The sequence below is a fragment of the Pholcus phalangioides genome, unplaced genomic scaffold (genome assembly GCF_987345545.1).
Source record: "Pholcus phalangioides strain wild (caught in Gottingen) unplaced genomic scaffold, Ppha-v1.0 ptg000007l_1, whole genome shotgun sequence".
In the NCBI taxonomy this organism is placed as follows: domain Eukaryota; kingdom Metazoa; phylum Arthropoda; class Arachnida; order Araneae; family Pholcidae; genus Pholcus; species Pholcus phalangioides.
The window spans coordinates 60,076,096-60,091,348 of NW_028301600.1; the positions used below are offsets into that span (position 1 = coordinate 60,076,096).

Genomic DNA, 15,253 nt, shown 5'->3' on the forward strand with positions numbered 1-15,253 from the left:
ACTCACAGAAACAACTACATCCGTCACCCACTGAGGAACTGTTTCATGGAGTAACAAATCTTCTGTCTCTCTGCCAGCATCACCAACTAGGAGTCGAAGTAACGTTCTCCCTCCAACCTCACTGATTATAAGTAAAATATACAACTTTGTTGATTAACTTTTACTTTAAGAGACTATAAATATTTTATTTCATCACAAGCACTAAATTTATAGAATTATCAGAAAGCTATTTTTTTCTTCTTTTTGTGAAAAAGCCTCTTGATAGCGATGTATAAGTAAGCTATACTAACACATTGCTATTTGGAAAAGTAATTATGAAAAGTAATTTCACTCCTCTTCTAAATTTTAAGGAGTATTTTTGTAGTATTTCAGAATTTTTGAATGATTCATTTTCAGCAGTCATGAAAGCATACTCTTTCAACATAAATATTTTTTTAAATTATAAATAAAATTTTTTTTTCAATATAAACTTTCAAGTATTTCTGTTTTTTTTTTACCATTTACCAGTTTTTTTGGCTCTTCAGTTTATATTTTTGTTTAAAAAAAAAACACAGTGAGTAAGGCATGCTATATACAACACAGCCTTTTTTTAAAATTAAACTAGGCATTTCACTAGAACACATCGGGTAGGGGCCCCAAATATCACCTACATTCCTAATATTGCCTACCACGGTTGCTTCTTGATTAATGCTGGTAGCTGGTGGCCACTACAGAAACTATGAAGCTTTCTCCTTCAGTATTTCTTTGTGAAAGTTAGATGCACCTGTGTTGATTTGTCTTTTCTTTGAGAATTTTTTGATTTTTATGTACAATGAGTTAATAAATACGTTTCATTACTTTTAGTATAATCAATAAGGTTAACAAGTGATAATGCTAGTTATATCATTTGAGGCAGTGATAGCGACTGTGATAGGCTACATTTTAGTGTAGTTTGTTTCTTGGTTTGTGATTCGATTCCGAAGGTTGAGGCAGCCATGTTTGAAAGTTATGTTGTTCCCATTTTATTGCCCTAAGCAATATTACAAACATTTTTGAAGTAGGTTTTTTTTCAGATGCCACATAGAAAGACATGGGACAAAATTGAAATGAAAGATGTAATAGCGGTAAAAAATAAAGAGATATTGAAAGCATCTGTAGCTTTTCAAGTACCTGGATCTACATTAGACTACGTTATAAAACCTGAAGATGAACTTAAAAAATTACTTGATGTACCACTAGGACAAAGGCCTATTTAATCTCCTGATGCAGAAGATCAATTTGTTGAGTATTATTTACAAATGGATAAAACTTGGTATGGACTTACGACAAAGGATGTAAAAAGGATGGTATTTTAACTTGCCATCAGAAATAATTCATGTCACCCATTTTCTGAAAAAACAAAAAGTTCAGGTGGGAAATGGCTCCCCCTTCTTTTCGAGAGACACCCTACCTTGTCTCTGGAAAAGAAAAAAGGGAAAAGCACTATCACTTGAAAGTCAGTTAACTTCTGGAAAAGCAACAGGCAAAGCTGTAAAAGAACCAGCTCCAAAAAAATGTAAATCGGAAAAACGGAAGGAAGTTTCCTCCTTTTCAAAAGACGATGAAGAACTTCTATATGTGTCAACTGATGACAACGACAGCAGTTATGGCAAAGAAGATAATGATGTCCAATATTCAATTTGTGATGGACTTTACACAAACCATTGTCATAGGTTGTGTAAAGTCATTAACAATTGTCATGGTTAAAATGTGTGATATGAAACAAATGGTCCACAAAATATGAGATAACAGGAAAGTAAACAAAAAGTTATGTTTTTGTAGAATGTTTTTAAGTTTTTATTTTTATTTTGATGTTATATTTAGGAAAAGTGTTAAAAAAGGGTATATATTAACTATATTTCTAAAAGTACAAAAAAAGTGTCTTGTATTATTTTCAATTTTGTGTGTTGTGTCTTAATTTTCCCATTTAACAAAGAAAGTATGATCATAACATAAATAAAACTTTATTTCAACCCATTTTAGATGTAAGCAATATTAGAAACACCTTTTTTAACAGAAAAAATGCAGTTGAAAAAAATGGGTTTTTTTGGATGTGTTAAAATTATGTTAGAGTTGTAATTCAGTTTATTTTTGGATAACAGTCTAGATAATAGATCAGAACTATTTTTAGACAAATTGCACATGAATTAGTCCTCCAATTAAAATAATGGCTTAAGTGTGATCAATATTTGGGCCCCTCTACCCCATTATCAGTATCTTTAATGCAAGGAAAAACACAAAAATATCAAAAGAACCCATCAAATCTTCAACTATTGTGCAGAAAAACTATAGAGGATAATAATTATGATTTTTAAATAATATCATTTACAGAAATATATTGTGAATACATTAAAGTGCTATTTAGAGAAAGCCAATTTTAATGAAGTATTAGTTAAAACACAGTTTTGGAATGAAGAGATTATTGAGATTATTTATCAGGAAACATAAAATTTGAAATTTATGAGCAGAAAAAGGATTAAATAGTAAATTTATAACAAATTTGTTTGCATACATAGAAGTCTATGAGTGAACATAACGAAATTTCTATGTCGATGAAAGACTATGCCAGATTTGAGTTACTATGCCCATGAAAAAAAAACTGAAAAACTCAAAATCTACACACACAATCATTTTAGACTTATCATTCCTTTTATGACAGAAAATACAATATTAAATTGAACCTGAATATCATAGGTGTATGCTTAGGAACACTAAAATACAAATTTCCTGGTCTGTGCTTTTCCACATTTGATTCACCATCGTTCACAGCTTCTGAAAAGGAAAGGTTTTGTTTACATTAAAAAATTCTGCATCATAAATCATACCTTAGATATAAATTCAAGTTCTGCCTTACAAGAAATAAGCATATTTTCAAATACACAAAATCCTACAATGAAATTTCAAAAACATACTGACATTTCCACTTAAAAAAAACTGAAATAAATCAAGAGCGTGTTTATTGTGTACAGAAATTTTTTATGTGCAGTAGGGCGGACCAAGTGGGTCCCTAAGAGCTTCATAGTATATGTATCGCTTTGTTGTGTTGTCTTTCATCTGTATTTGTATTTTGTACTTCATGGTACGGTGTCTGTGTTGTGTTCTTAAAGTAATAATAATTGGGTTGCTGTATTTTTGAAATATACGACATCCATATGGTCATCTTTTATGGGCATCTTTTTCTCAGCCACCTCGTTGGCCATTTTGCCTGTTGTGGCATTGTATTTGTATTTAAATAAAAATCAAGATATGCTACTGAAAGTGATTGAAGTGAAATTACAAAATTGTCAAGCGATAGTGATTAGATTATTTTAATCTAAAAAAATAGAGAACTGTTGTCAATGAAAAAATATGAAGTTCATCTCAAAAGTTTACATAATTCATTTTTTTCTAGAATGAAAAGAAAAATATTGTAAACATACATACCTTTTTATTGGAAAATAACAGAGACATTTTTCATGTATAAATAAAAACATTTCTATGAAATTGATATTAAAAATATTTATTATTTCACAAATACAAAAACAAGTGTCTCAAAAGTTTAGAGGAAGGAAATTCCAAATTAAAAAAGTTACAGGCATTTTTAATAGCTGGTAGACTCACAATTTTTTTTAGTAATCTCAGACACAAGATCTTCCATGGATCTTATTGAATTCTGTCAGATTCCAACATTAATACTAGATTATGCTTGCTTATGAGAAGCAGTTTCCTGGCCATTCTTTTGTGATGCAAATACCTAGTTTTTTTTAACCCATCTACAAACCATATATGTAAAATATTACACAACAGCAGTTTCTTAATTTTAGGCAAGGTCATTTTTCATGTTGAAGCCAATTTAGAAATGTGGCTCTATCATCCTGTAGACTTATGCTGTGTGGCCTACTATAATGAAGATTCAGCTTATGTCACACACATTAAACCAATACACAATAAATACTGCATTTCAATCGGTTTAAAGCAATGAATGAATGCCAGAACTTTGCCACTGGACTTATTCCGTTGCAGAGATCTCTTCCAGCCCAGCTTCGTGGCAGAGTCTGTTAGGTTTAAAGCAGTAATTTCCAAATTTTTCAAGTCCAGGAGTAGTACTTTTTAAGCAAAAATTTCATCACAGACTACCAATTTCTACCTAGAGAGCTTATGCAATCTTGCTGCACTCAACCCCACAAGTGCAAAAGGATTAAAAATAGGCTTTGGCAGTGGTCCTAGCCCTCTGCCCACGGATATCACAGCACCTATAAATAACTGACACAAGTTACAGTTAATGAAGTAGACCTACCCTCCAAATTTCTTCATGGGGCACAGTTTGGGAACCATTGGTTTAAATGATTGTCATCATTTATAGCCTTCAAATGGAGTATTCAAATAATTTTACCAGACAAATGATGTAAAAGCACCAACATCTTTTCTTTTTATAAAACCAGTTTGATAACTTCCCACTTTTTACTATCATATACATGATATTAAAATTGACAATACATAGTGTCAAACTTCCATATGATCAAATATGCTTATCTAAACTTTTGAGACAGCTATTTTTCAAATTTTTCAATTAAAAAAAAAAATCGATAACATATTTTTGTCAACAGACCCAAGTTTAAACTAAGCTTTCTCTTTTTGATACTAAGTAAAAAAGAAACTGAAACCAAAACTTGAAAATCCATCTACAAAGCAGTTAAAAAAATCCTGTATCAAAACTTCTCAGATAAACCCTGATATAGCACCCTCTGATTTAGAGCTATAAATTTTCAGTGAACAAATCCTCCATACACCAGGATTACAACAGGTTCAACCATGATTTGATGTACAGTAAAACCCCTCTTAATGGACACTCCTCTTTTATGGCCAAATAATAATTTCTTCTTGTGTAATAAAAGTATGCATTTCAAACTCCTGATTAATGGTCACTCCTTTTTTATGGACAATTTTTTTTTGTCTCATCAGTATCTGCAAAAGAGAGGTTTTACTGTAATTGTGAACTCAAAACCGATGGTGGTGTTAAATCAGGGTTCAACTTTATTATTATAAAGCAAAAATGAACTTGTAGATATCAAGTTGAGTATGACCATGGTAATATCACATTAAAGAGCTGAATAAAAAATTCAATTATTTAATTTTACTCATCTAAGGTGTAAAATATTTAAAATTTCTAATAAAGTGTCTTATAAAATACTGTAATTAAATATTTAAGCTATGAAATAAATGTGAACATTACCATTTTCACAGTCTTCTTCAACAGAGTATGTTGCTGGCCAATGTTCAAGCAATGCCTGCAGTAACAAGCCACCTAAATTCACTGGAAAATAATCAAAGAATCAGAAATAAAAAACCCCACAGAAAAGCATGCATCAACTTACATTGTTCATTGCTCTCATCTTGCATACACAGTTGAACTATGAGCATGAAATAGATGGAAGCATAGTAATTTATTATTCATTATAATTTCAAAATTGCAAGCCATTTGTTTTATAAAACAGGGAATCTTATCAACTTGCAAATTATAGATTTATATTGGCTCTGAATACAACAATATCAAATATATTTGATTGGTGGTCCGAAATATTCACATCCTGGTGTTTCTTCAACATCTGTGGCAGTTCATCTTCAGAGGTTCAATAACCAGACTGCAATGCAGAGTTGCTGCTTACAGACCTGCCAACCTTTAAAAGGTGAAAATCTTGCAAGCATACTTTTGCATGCCAAGTCCATGATAAGAACCTACACACAAACCTGCCAACTTTTGAAATCCAGAAATCCTGAGATTTTCCTGAGGGGGGAACCCTCCCCCCTCCCCCGTGAACCAAATTTAAAAAAAAAAAAAAATTAATCAATTGAGTAAAAGTTCCTTCTCCTAAACAGGTCCTGGGTAGCCCCTGAGCAGAATATCATAGCTGCCAACTTTTGAAAATGAAAATTCGGGAGATTTTTGCACAAACCCGTATTTTATGCTGAAACCACTCCCTAATAAATATGAAAGGGATTTTTCCAAATAAACTGCGGATTTTACACACATAAAAGTTAAAGCCTAGGGAATAAAATCCCTACTCAAAAAACAAGTGAAATTGGAGGCCAAAACTTCAAAATGGTGATCTAAAAAATAAATAAATATTGTGTTCAATCAGAAACGCTATGAACAAACATTCTGCGTGAATGACCCCAAAATCATCGGAAGATGAAGGGAAAAAAAGCGTCAATTTTTGAAGAACACTGACTTTTTGTGAAACTTGCTTGATGTTTTTTTTTTTTTCATTTCACATGAGTGATGATGGCAGTCTTTCCATGACCGATGTTTATGTCTGTAACACAACTTATACAAAAAGGAAAAGTCAGCCCTTTTCTGGAACGTTTGATGAAAGGAAATTCATTGGAATAAGTATCTTTAAAATTGATTAAATATGTTTTTGCTTATCAGTATTCATGTTTTGTTATATCGCACATATGTAACTTCAACAAAAATTTTGACCACGTGCGTGTCACTATAATCTTCCATTATTATCCAGGACTATTGGCTGCTAAGCTATTTCCCTGCACGATAAGACAAACAACTTTCTTGTTACTATCAGAGGGTTTGTAAAACTTCCTTAAAAAGGGAATTTTCCCATTTATGACATTTGACGTCATTTCGAAAAGGAGAAAAAAAAAGAGGCTTCATGTCCCATCAGAAATTCCTTAGGGATTTTTTTAAATGAAGTACAGAATTTTTAGGGACAATTAGGGATTTTTTGTGATTTTCGTTAAAATTCGGGAGATTTAAGAACTTTTTGGGAGGTCGAGGGATGAAGCTAAAATTTGGGAGATTCCTGGAAAATTCGGGGGAGACTTGGCAGCTATGGAATGTAATCATCGTGGATGCTATCAGCGATGGATAATCTTGGGTATACAAACTCTCAAAGCAATTATATATATATATTTTAAGACATTTGATCAGAGGAAACAAAAAAAAAAAAAAAAACCTTCAAAATATAAGGCTGGTGACGAAAAAAGCTTCAGTGGTATTACATATCATTTGGTGTACAACCAATCTCTCTCTGTTCTTGTTTGCCTCGTGGTTGTTGATAGAATACAGTAATAATTATACAGGGATGTCGGCAACAGAGACCATTCCCTGATAAATGCTAAGTAAAGTTACGTCATTGCCAATTTGCTTAAATGAGGTCACCAAGACATTTTTTGATGGCTACTTAATGGAAGTGACGTCTCCAACAGAGTGGGTAGGTTCCGCGAACTACAGCTGCCCTCTATAGGTGTTTTCCCTAACAGCCACCATAGTCCTTAATACCAAAACATTGTGAAAGCTCAGGGAAAATCTATAAACTTTTAATCCAAAAGAAATCAAAATTATTTTCTTCCAAATCTAATTTTCTGCTAAAATCCAGAGAAATTTCTAACAAATCCACAGAATTGGCAGGTCTGTACTTATATACATGTCTGAGAATTGATCAGGTGCAGAGGAGCTGTATTGATTGACTGGTTTGGTTAGATGTGTCAGGCTTTGATTGGCTGCCTGTAATGTCTGATGGTGATGGGCCATTTCCACTTTGGCTATCGTTAAAGTCAAGTTAAGGCTCTCTGCTCCACAGGGAGTGATGGGCCCCAAATTGGATTTTCATGAACTTTATATGTATGAAAGTAAGTCCCACACACACACATTCATAATTTATATAAATATCTACAATTTCCTCTAGTTCATGGGTTTCAAACCAGTGGTCACTGTATGAAAAGTCACTGAACCCTTAAAAACATCTAGAACCCTGACAGCTTTTTGAAGAAAAAACTTTCTTGTTATAGAGCTGTTCTTTATTTTGAACTAGTGTTCCTTAAAAAATTTGTACCATTCCAATGACAAACATTTGAGAAACTGTGATTCCAATAGTTTGCTCTCCTGACCTCATCGATCAGGGACTGTAGACATCTGAGCTATGGAGAGAATTCAAGAAAGCCATCACACTTAAATTTTTTTGCTTAAAATTATTCTCTAGTTTGATGTTAAGAGCAAAGCATATGGGGAAATTTCCCATGAGTGATCATCACTATATGCGAGTGAAAGCACTGAAAATTTCGAGACTTCACACCCTGGATAACATACAGGTGATTTCACTATCTAATCAGCAATTTTCATGTAACATAATGTGGTAATCAAAAACATTCGGCAGCCTCCAGAGAATTATGTGCACTTTAGCTTGAAACTGTCTCTTTACTCGGCGTCAACCAAATTTATTGGTTTATGTGTTTCTTGGAGTTTATGTTGAATTTTCAAACAAGGAGCTGGTTAAAACTTTGGTTAATGAATACAATGTCATAAACGTTAGTCATTTTCAAAAAGGATAGTAGAGAAACTGTGTCCAATTATTGGCCAGTGAGTTTGACAAGCTCCCTCTCAAAATTTTTGGAAATTATTATCAAAAGGCAATTTTTCTCATATTGCTGCATTTCTATGATAATAATAATAAACTATTTGAATTTGAAGGGGGGAAAAATATTTTGAGCAGAATGGATTTTTGTGTACTGTTTGAAGATACTTAATAATAAAATAAAGCAATAGAGATTTCCATTCAAAGAGTGCATCAAGTTGCCTTTGCCTTAACCTCTTTACGATCACTGGCATAATATTACGCCTAAACATCAGTGGAATAAATTCAAACAAGTTCGCTGCATTTTCTTTCCTCTCTCTCTCTTCAACATCACGAAGCTTTATAGCAACCCTATTATCACGAATGTTAACCTATTATTGTCAACCCTATTATCAATGGAGAGAGAGAAGTTGCTCTTTTTCTTTCCTTCTTTTCTTTACAATGTATCTTTCTACTATATATATGTAAGAGCAAAAGAGAACTGTAAAAAAAATCTCTTATCTATTATACTTTTTCCTTTTTTGTTTTCCCCTTCTTTCTTTTTCCAATGTGCAGTTAGATTAGGACAAGGTTACCACATTTATCAGCGCTTTGTTAAACAGAGATAATCCAAATTTCTTGCCAAAACCTTGTATGTGATGTAGTTAAATCAAGAAAACTGCTCCGCTATTTTGAAATTTGTTTTTGGGAATCCTGCTGTTATCAGGTTTTGGATATGTTGTTCAGTAATGATTATTGATTAACAGAGATACCAATGATGCCCTATAACATGCCAAATACCTGGAATTTCAGAAAAAGACGAATAAAAATTTGGTTCAAGGATGCATTCTTTCCTAGTTCCAAGAAAAAAAAGTAGAGAGAAAAACCCTCTCTAACTTTTCCCTTTTTTCCCTTTCTACTACCTACCATGAGCGTGCAACCTTGAAAAAGTATTTTTACTACTTTGAAGTACAAATGAAGCATTTTAGTGTACTGTATTGTATTGATATACATGCAGATTGTTGAAGAATAAGATGATGGATATCCGGTTGTGTTCCTGAATGAGGGCACGTACCAAATTTTAAAATTTCAGAGTTTCTATTCCCTTGGGGGTTTCTCCCCTCCAGTTACATACCGGAAACTACGGTACTTTTGTAGCTATCTACCAGTATTCAAAGACAGCATCTATACGCCATAAATTTGCCATGTTCCTGCAAGATTGCGAATGCACGTTTTTTGAAAAATCTTAAAGGATTGGAACGGCCATTCAAATTGCAAAAACTTTTCTGAGGTCATTGAGAAAAAAACTGAATCTGTAAAAACTTTACATTGAATATCCACAGGTTTATCATTTAGCTGCTATGTGGCAGTCACCGTTCCGCATTGCGAAAGACACAGGTGTGTATGTAGAATCGGCTTTTTGGAGAGGAACAAGGATCTAATTTTTCACAGAAAGTTTGGATCACCAACACTGAAAAACAATTTCAAACTAACAGATAGCAAAAGAATGTATTTTTTTTCCAATATTTAAATTTTCTACAAAAATATTTTTAATTTTTGATCTTCTTGGGGGCACAGATTTCGGCTTTCATGAAAATCTGGGTTTGGAACCTGCAATTGTGCAGTGGTAATCGGCTAAAAATATGATTTTCCTAAAGTTTTCCAAACTTCAAGTTGATTATTCCTTTGAAAAAAAGTCCTAGTTGCCACGTTTACACAGATCTACAACCAGAGGCGGATTTAACGGAGGGGACATCGGGCGTACCCAGGGAGCCGATTGAATGGCCCAGAGGAAACCCAAACTTTACACTTTTTTTTCTCATTTAAGGACCAAATGTTTTCTCTTGTACCCAAGGCCTCAACTGACTAAAATCTGCTTCAGCCTACAACACAAACATGTATACATTAAATTTCAAATCCATGCATTACCAATTTGGAGGATAGATGCAGGGCCGCAACTGGAGGGGGGAAGCTGGCAGGTCTGGTGCCCCGGGCTCTGGACTACGGGGGTGACAAATTCACCCTTTATAACTGCTTCTTCTACATTACATGGGGCTTCCAAATGCATGATTGCCCCATTTGAGAAAGTATCTAGCTACTGCCCTGGATAGATGGAACCACCTACTGAACATAAAACATGCCAAATGCTGGGCACACACACAAGCACACTGTTAAGTTTTACCAATACAAATCTGACATAGCTGCCATATTTAAGCGTGAAAATATGTGGCAGTTAAATGGTGACAGATCAGAGTGGTAAACTATCAGGGAGGGAAAAGAAAGTCATTCCACCAGGAAATCGCTTTGCAAAGATTTATGTGAATAAGGGAATCAGAAGATAAGTGTCAGAACCTCATTTGCTTTAAATTTAATCACAGGATATTGTTGAAATAGCTAAGGTTTTTATAATGAAATGAAAAATCAATCACAGAAGGGAATTTTAGAGATTGATTTATTATTAAATATATATAAATATGTGCTTAACTTTTGATTGCAGTATATCCTGCTTATAAAGGTGTTTTTTTTTTAAGAAAAACCGTCATAAAAAACATAAGTGGAAAAGCGCTTTAAACGGGAAATTTTATAATGAGAATTACTTACAGTTGCGACCATGAAAATAAGTCACACTAAAATGCTCTAAATGGGAACATTGTAAGCGGGACCAACTGTATATTTTTGTTTCAGATTTATTACATTTGTTAAATTCCATGTTAAATTCTCAGTGTTAATGGGCTTCTTTGCATGCTTTTTCTACTAGTAGACAATGAAAGTAAAATAACCTAGTTATAAGCTGGTAAATTAATTTTTTTAATGAACCTTTGCATACAATGTGTTTAGAAATGAATTATTTGATTCAAAGAGATACCTCCCCCCCCCCTTATCTACCAAGGCCTACCTGGCCCGCTGCTCTGTCTCAATGAAGAGATATAAGCACGTGATGAAAGACCTGGGCCATGCTGGAAAAAATTCACAGATACCACTAGATGATGAGGAGGGGGAACTATCATTTTTTTCAAGAGCGATCCACTTTCACTCAAAAAGGACCCAGATTTTGCCAATAACCTGGGTCCTGGAACCCAGATAAATTAGAGTACAGCTTTAAAAAGCTTCTGTTGCAATTTTGCATGGGTTCATTCGCAAATTGCCTGGATTATTGTGATACGACAACAGGGTATCAATCAAAATTAAACACTCATTTCAACAAATAAATACATAAATGCCAGGTTCCAGTTTCTAGTAACCATCAAATCCTGTCTATTCCTATATCCATCCATCAATTTACAATTTCAAAATATCATATTCTTTTAAATTAATGCAAGGTGGCAAGGAGGGGGAGAGAGAAGGAATGCTATGATTACTCACTGATAGGAAGAGGGTCCTTATTTGTCTGTGTCAAGTCTCACTCTGTCTCAAGTCGTTTTTCTTCTTTTAGCAAGTTTTCAACTGTTGTCAATTCACTGGCCTATCGCCAAATGATACCCTCCTATGCACCAACTGGCATAGGATTGTACTTACAAAAACTTTCCTCCTTATATTATATGTAATTGCTTTTTATAACCCCACTTCATAGTTTTCACAATTTCCCCAAAACATTAATTTTTTATTTAGTCACATCACACTCATATTTCAAAAGTGACATGTCTTTGGGCAAAGGCAAAAACATCAACATTGTGTATCTTGATTTCCAGAAGGCATTGGATTGAGTCCAACATGGTAAACTCCTGAAGTGTTGACAAGAGATTGGCATTCAGGGCACCTTGTTGAACTGGATAGAATCATGATAGGTCATAGCAGATTATGATCAAATGATCAATAGAATTTTTTGATTGGACAGGCATTAAAAGCGGAGTCCCCCCCCCCCTAAGAAAGTGACCTTGATCCCCATACTTTTACTTTTTAGCGATAAACTAGATCACGGAATCAATGGGACTGTTGGCAAATTCACAGATGACATGAAGCTAATGGGGGTAGTCTGGAATTCAAGTGATAGGGAGATGCTACAGATGAACTCTAATATGATCACAGCATGGACAAATGAATGAAACTCAAGTTTCAGCATTGACAAGTATATGGTAGCTCATTTCGGTTCAAACAACCTGTTTCACTTACAAATGAAATGGTAATATTACTACGGATGCAAATAGGATCACCAATTAGGGAATTCTCATTGATGAGCAGCTTAGGTTTTTGTAACATTGTTCTGCAGTGGTAAGAAAACAAATAGAATACCCAGTTTCATTTTTCAAAAAAGGTGTTTTCACATTCTAAAGTGATCCTTCCACTTTTCAGGGGCTTCATGCATCCTGGACTGGAGTATGCCGTTTTGGAGACTACACCTACAGAGGGGCATGGACTTTGTTGAAGGGGTGCAGAGAAGAGCCACGCACGCTCTTGTTGGTACACTGGGCTGAGCAATGAAGAAAGACTTGATTGTTTGAATATTTTTTCATTGGAAGAATGCAGGTGTTGGGGGGGGGGGATTATGCCTAGTATTTTTAAAATTTTCAACTAAATGTACAGGATGGACCCTGAGTTATTAATACACAGCTAATCTAGTTTTTCGACAAGGAGATACCAGTATCTATCGATTAGTAAGGGGCAACTCCAGGTTGTGGTGTCACAAGGGACTTTCCTCTAACAGGGTTGGGAATAAAAAATAAATAAGTCTCCCTCGGAGTTGTGAAATCAAACACAATTGACATGTTTAAAAAGAAATATGATATTTATACTGGGATGAATTGAGAAACTATCCATACTTAGATAAGACAACCATAATTTTTTTATGGGCAGTGTATTTCATTTTTATCATTAGTTTTATTTTAAGTATGTGTATTAGTTTTTCAATATTTTTTTTTCAAGTTAATTTATTAACATTAGGTTAATATGTTACTATACATTTGTTGAAGAAAACTACCAGACACACCAAGGTCCCATAATGGTTGTTACAATGAAGTTAATTCAATAAAATTTCAATATTGTTATACAACATGAAATAAAATTTCACTATTTAGTAATTTATATATTTTAACTATTTCTCATGATAATTGCTTTCATATTTAGTTATGTTTGACATCAATATTTTATATAGGCATCTTTTTCAGCCACCTTGTTGGGCATTCTGCTTGTTGTGGAGTCAGTATTTTATATGTAAATTATAAGTCATAAAAAAAAGATGGGTATTTTTTTTTGGGGGAACTTTTATCCACTAGAAGTGAATATTCTTGAACTGCAGAGCTTACATAAACCTAACCTTAATATAAAATTAAACTTTAATATTACAGAAATAATCAAAATTTGTTTAGGTTTTACAGAACACCTCATAACCAACAAAAGTTTCAGGACATCTTTTATGTTGAAAATCTAAATCTATGTTCTAATTAAAGCCTTAAAACAAAAAAAAAATTAGCACACAACGAATTAATTAACCTTGTTCTTGAAAGTTTTGTAAGCACTATACACAGGGGTGGGAAGTGGCAAAGTCCATTTCAGAGCAGCAAAATATAGGATTCTGAGCAGTTTTGGAGCAGATATTTATAAATTGGAGAGCAGTGAAATTAATTTACAAGAATATTTTCGTTAACCCCCACTCCTTTTCAAAATAAAACAACCGCACTGTCTTTTGTTATCAAACATCTTTTTATCAGCTTGTTGGTGTTTCAGGCTTTTGACACCTTATTTGAAAGAGCAGCTGTCATCAAATTTTTCACACCAGTCTATTTAAGATGATTTTTGCTTACTGAGGGCACTATTTGCTGTCTGGAAAAACAGCAGTTCAAATGGGCTAAAAATTTTCTATAAGTTTTCATTTTTTTTATACTCGGAAAGAAATTGTTGCAAAATGGGAGAGAATTTTGGAAGAATCAACACAATGTTTGGTGATTCAGCACTCATTATTTGGCGAGATTGGCGACTTGACCCTCATTATTTGGAGATATTGGTTATTTAATACTCGTAATTTGGCAACATTGGCAATTTAATGCTGGTTATTTGGTTATTTATTAGTTTTTAAATTAGCATTTGTAATTCAACGGACATGCTTTTTAACTCCTGGAATGAAAATTTTTTTTACAAAACATCTGGATTTGACACAATGACTACAGTAATTTCTTCTGCTTTCAGTGGAGACTTTATATTTTTTTAAACGGAAACTGACTCACATTTGCACTTTAAAGCTGACAGATTATTGTAAACCATCTTCTGTTTCATGATCATGGATATTATCGGGATTTCGCAATGGAAAGCCCGATGAGGGGCAGACAGTTTAAAAAATGTGATAGTTTAAGTACAGAGGAATAAAACACGCACTTCTCAGAATAATCCATTTCACGGCAAGCAGGAACAAAAATATTTTGCCATCCTTTCCGAAATTCCAGGCAAAATTTGCTATTTTGGCTATTTGGAACAGAAAAATTTGAAAAGACACCATTGGAGCAAAATGGTGCAAGATGTTAATTTTGGTGCAGTGCGGCGCAGACTTCCAACCCCTGTATAAGCTTACAATAAAAAAAATACCAATCATATATGAAATATGTGGAATAATAAATAATAATGAATATTAATTTACTTTACCACAAAGAAAGCCATAATTTGTTTTACACATTTATTAGGGAGCATTTTATAAAAGCAGGGTTTTGCTGCACCACACAAGTGTAATGCAGTAAACACTTTCACAAGGGCGAAACATCTATATAACTGAATTTTATTAACATGTTTAAAAACTAATTGTCCCATACTTGTGCTGTAATCATAAAGTAGTTTTATACTTCAAATATAGCCTTTATACTTCAAAATACTAATACCCAATAATGTATGTAAGGAATGTCACAAAAAAAATTAGTGATGCTTTAAAGTACTGTCAGTAGTGGAAGGGTTAAATTTAGTATCTTTTCTAAATAGACTAGGAGTAA

At 33.5% G+C, this 15,253-nt stretch overlaps 1 protein-coding gene across 1 annotated transcript in view; it reads right to left on the reverse strand.

Moving 5' to 3' along the window:
• LOC149085573 (WD repeat-containing protein 48) overlaps positions 1–15,253 on the reverse strand; it is a 65,360-nt gene that overhangs the window by 11,325 nt on the left and 38,782 nt on the right. The window contains exons 16-18 of the mRNA XM_089233692.1: positions 5,231–5,311; positions 2,700–2,790; positions 7–121 (exon numbers count right to left, since the gene is read on the reverse strand). Coding sequence (XP_089089818.1) covers positions 7–121; positions 2,700–2,790; positions 5,231–5,311 — 287 coding nt within the window. The remainder of the gene's footprint in view (positions 1–6; positions 122–2,699; positions 2,791–5,230; positions 5,312–15,253) is intronic.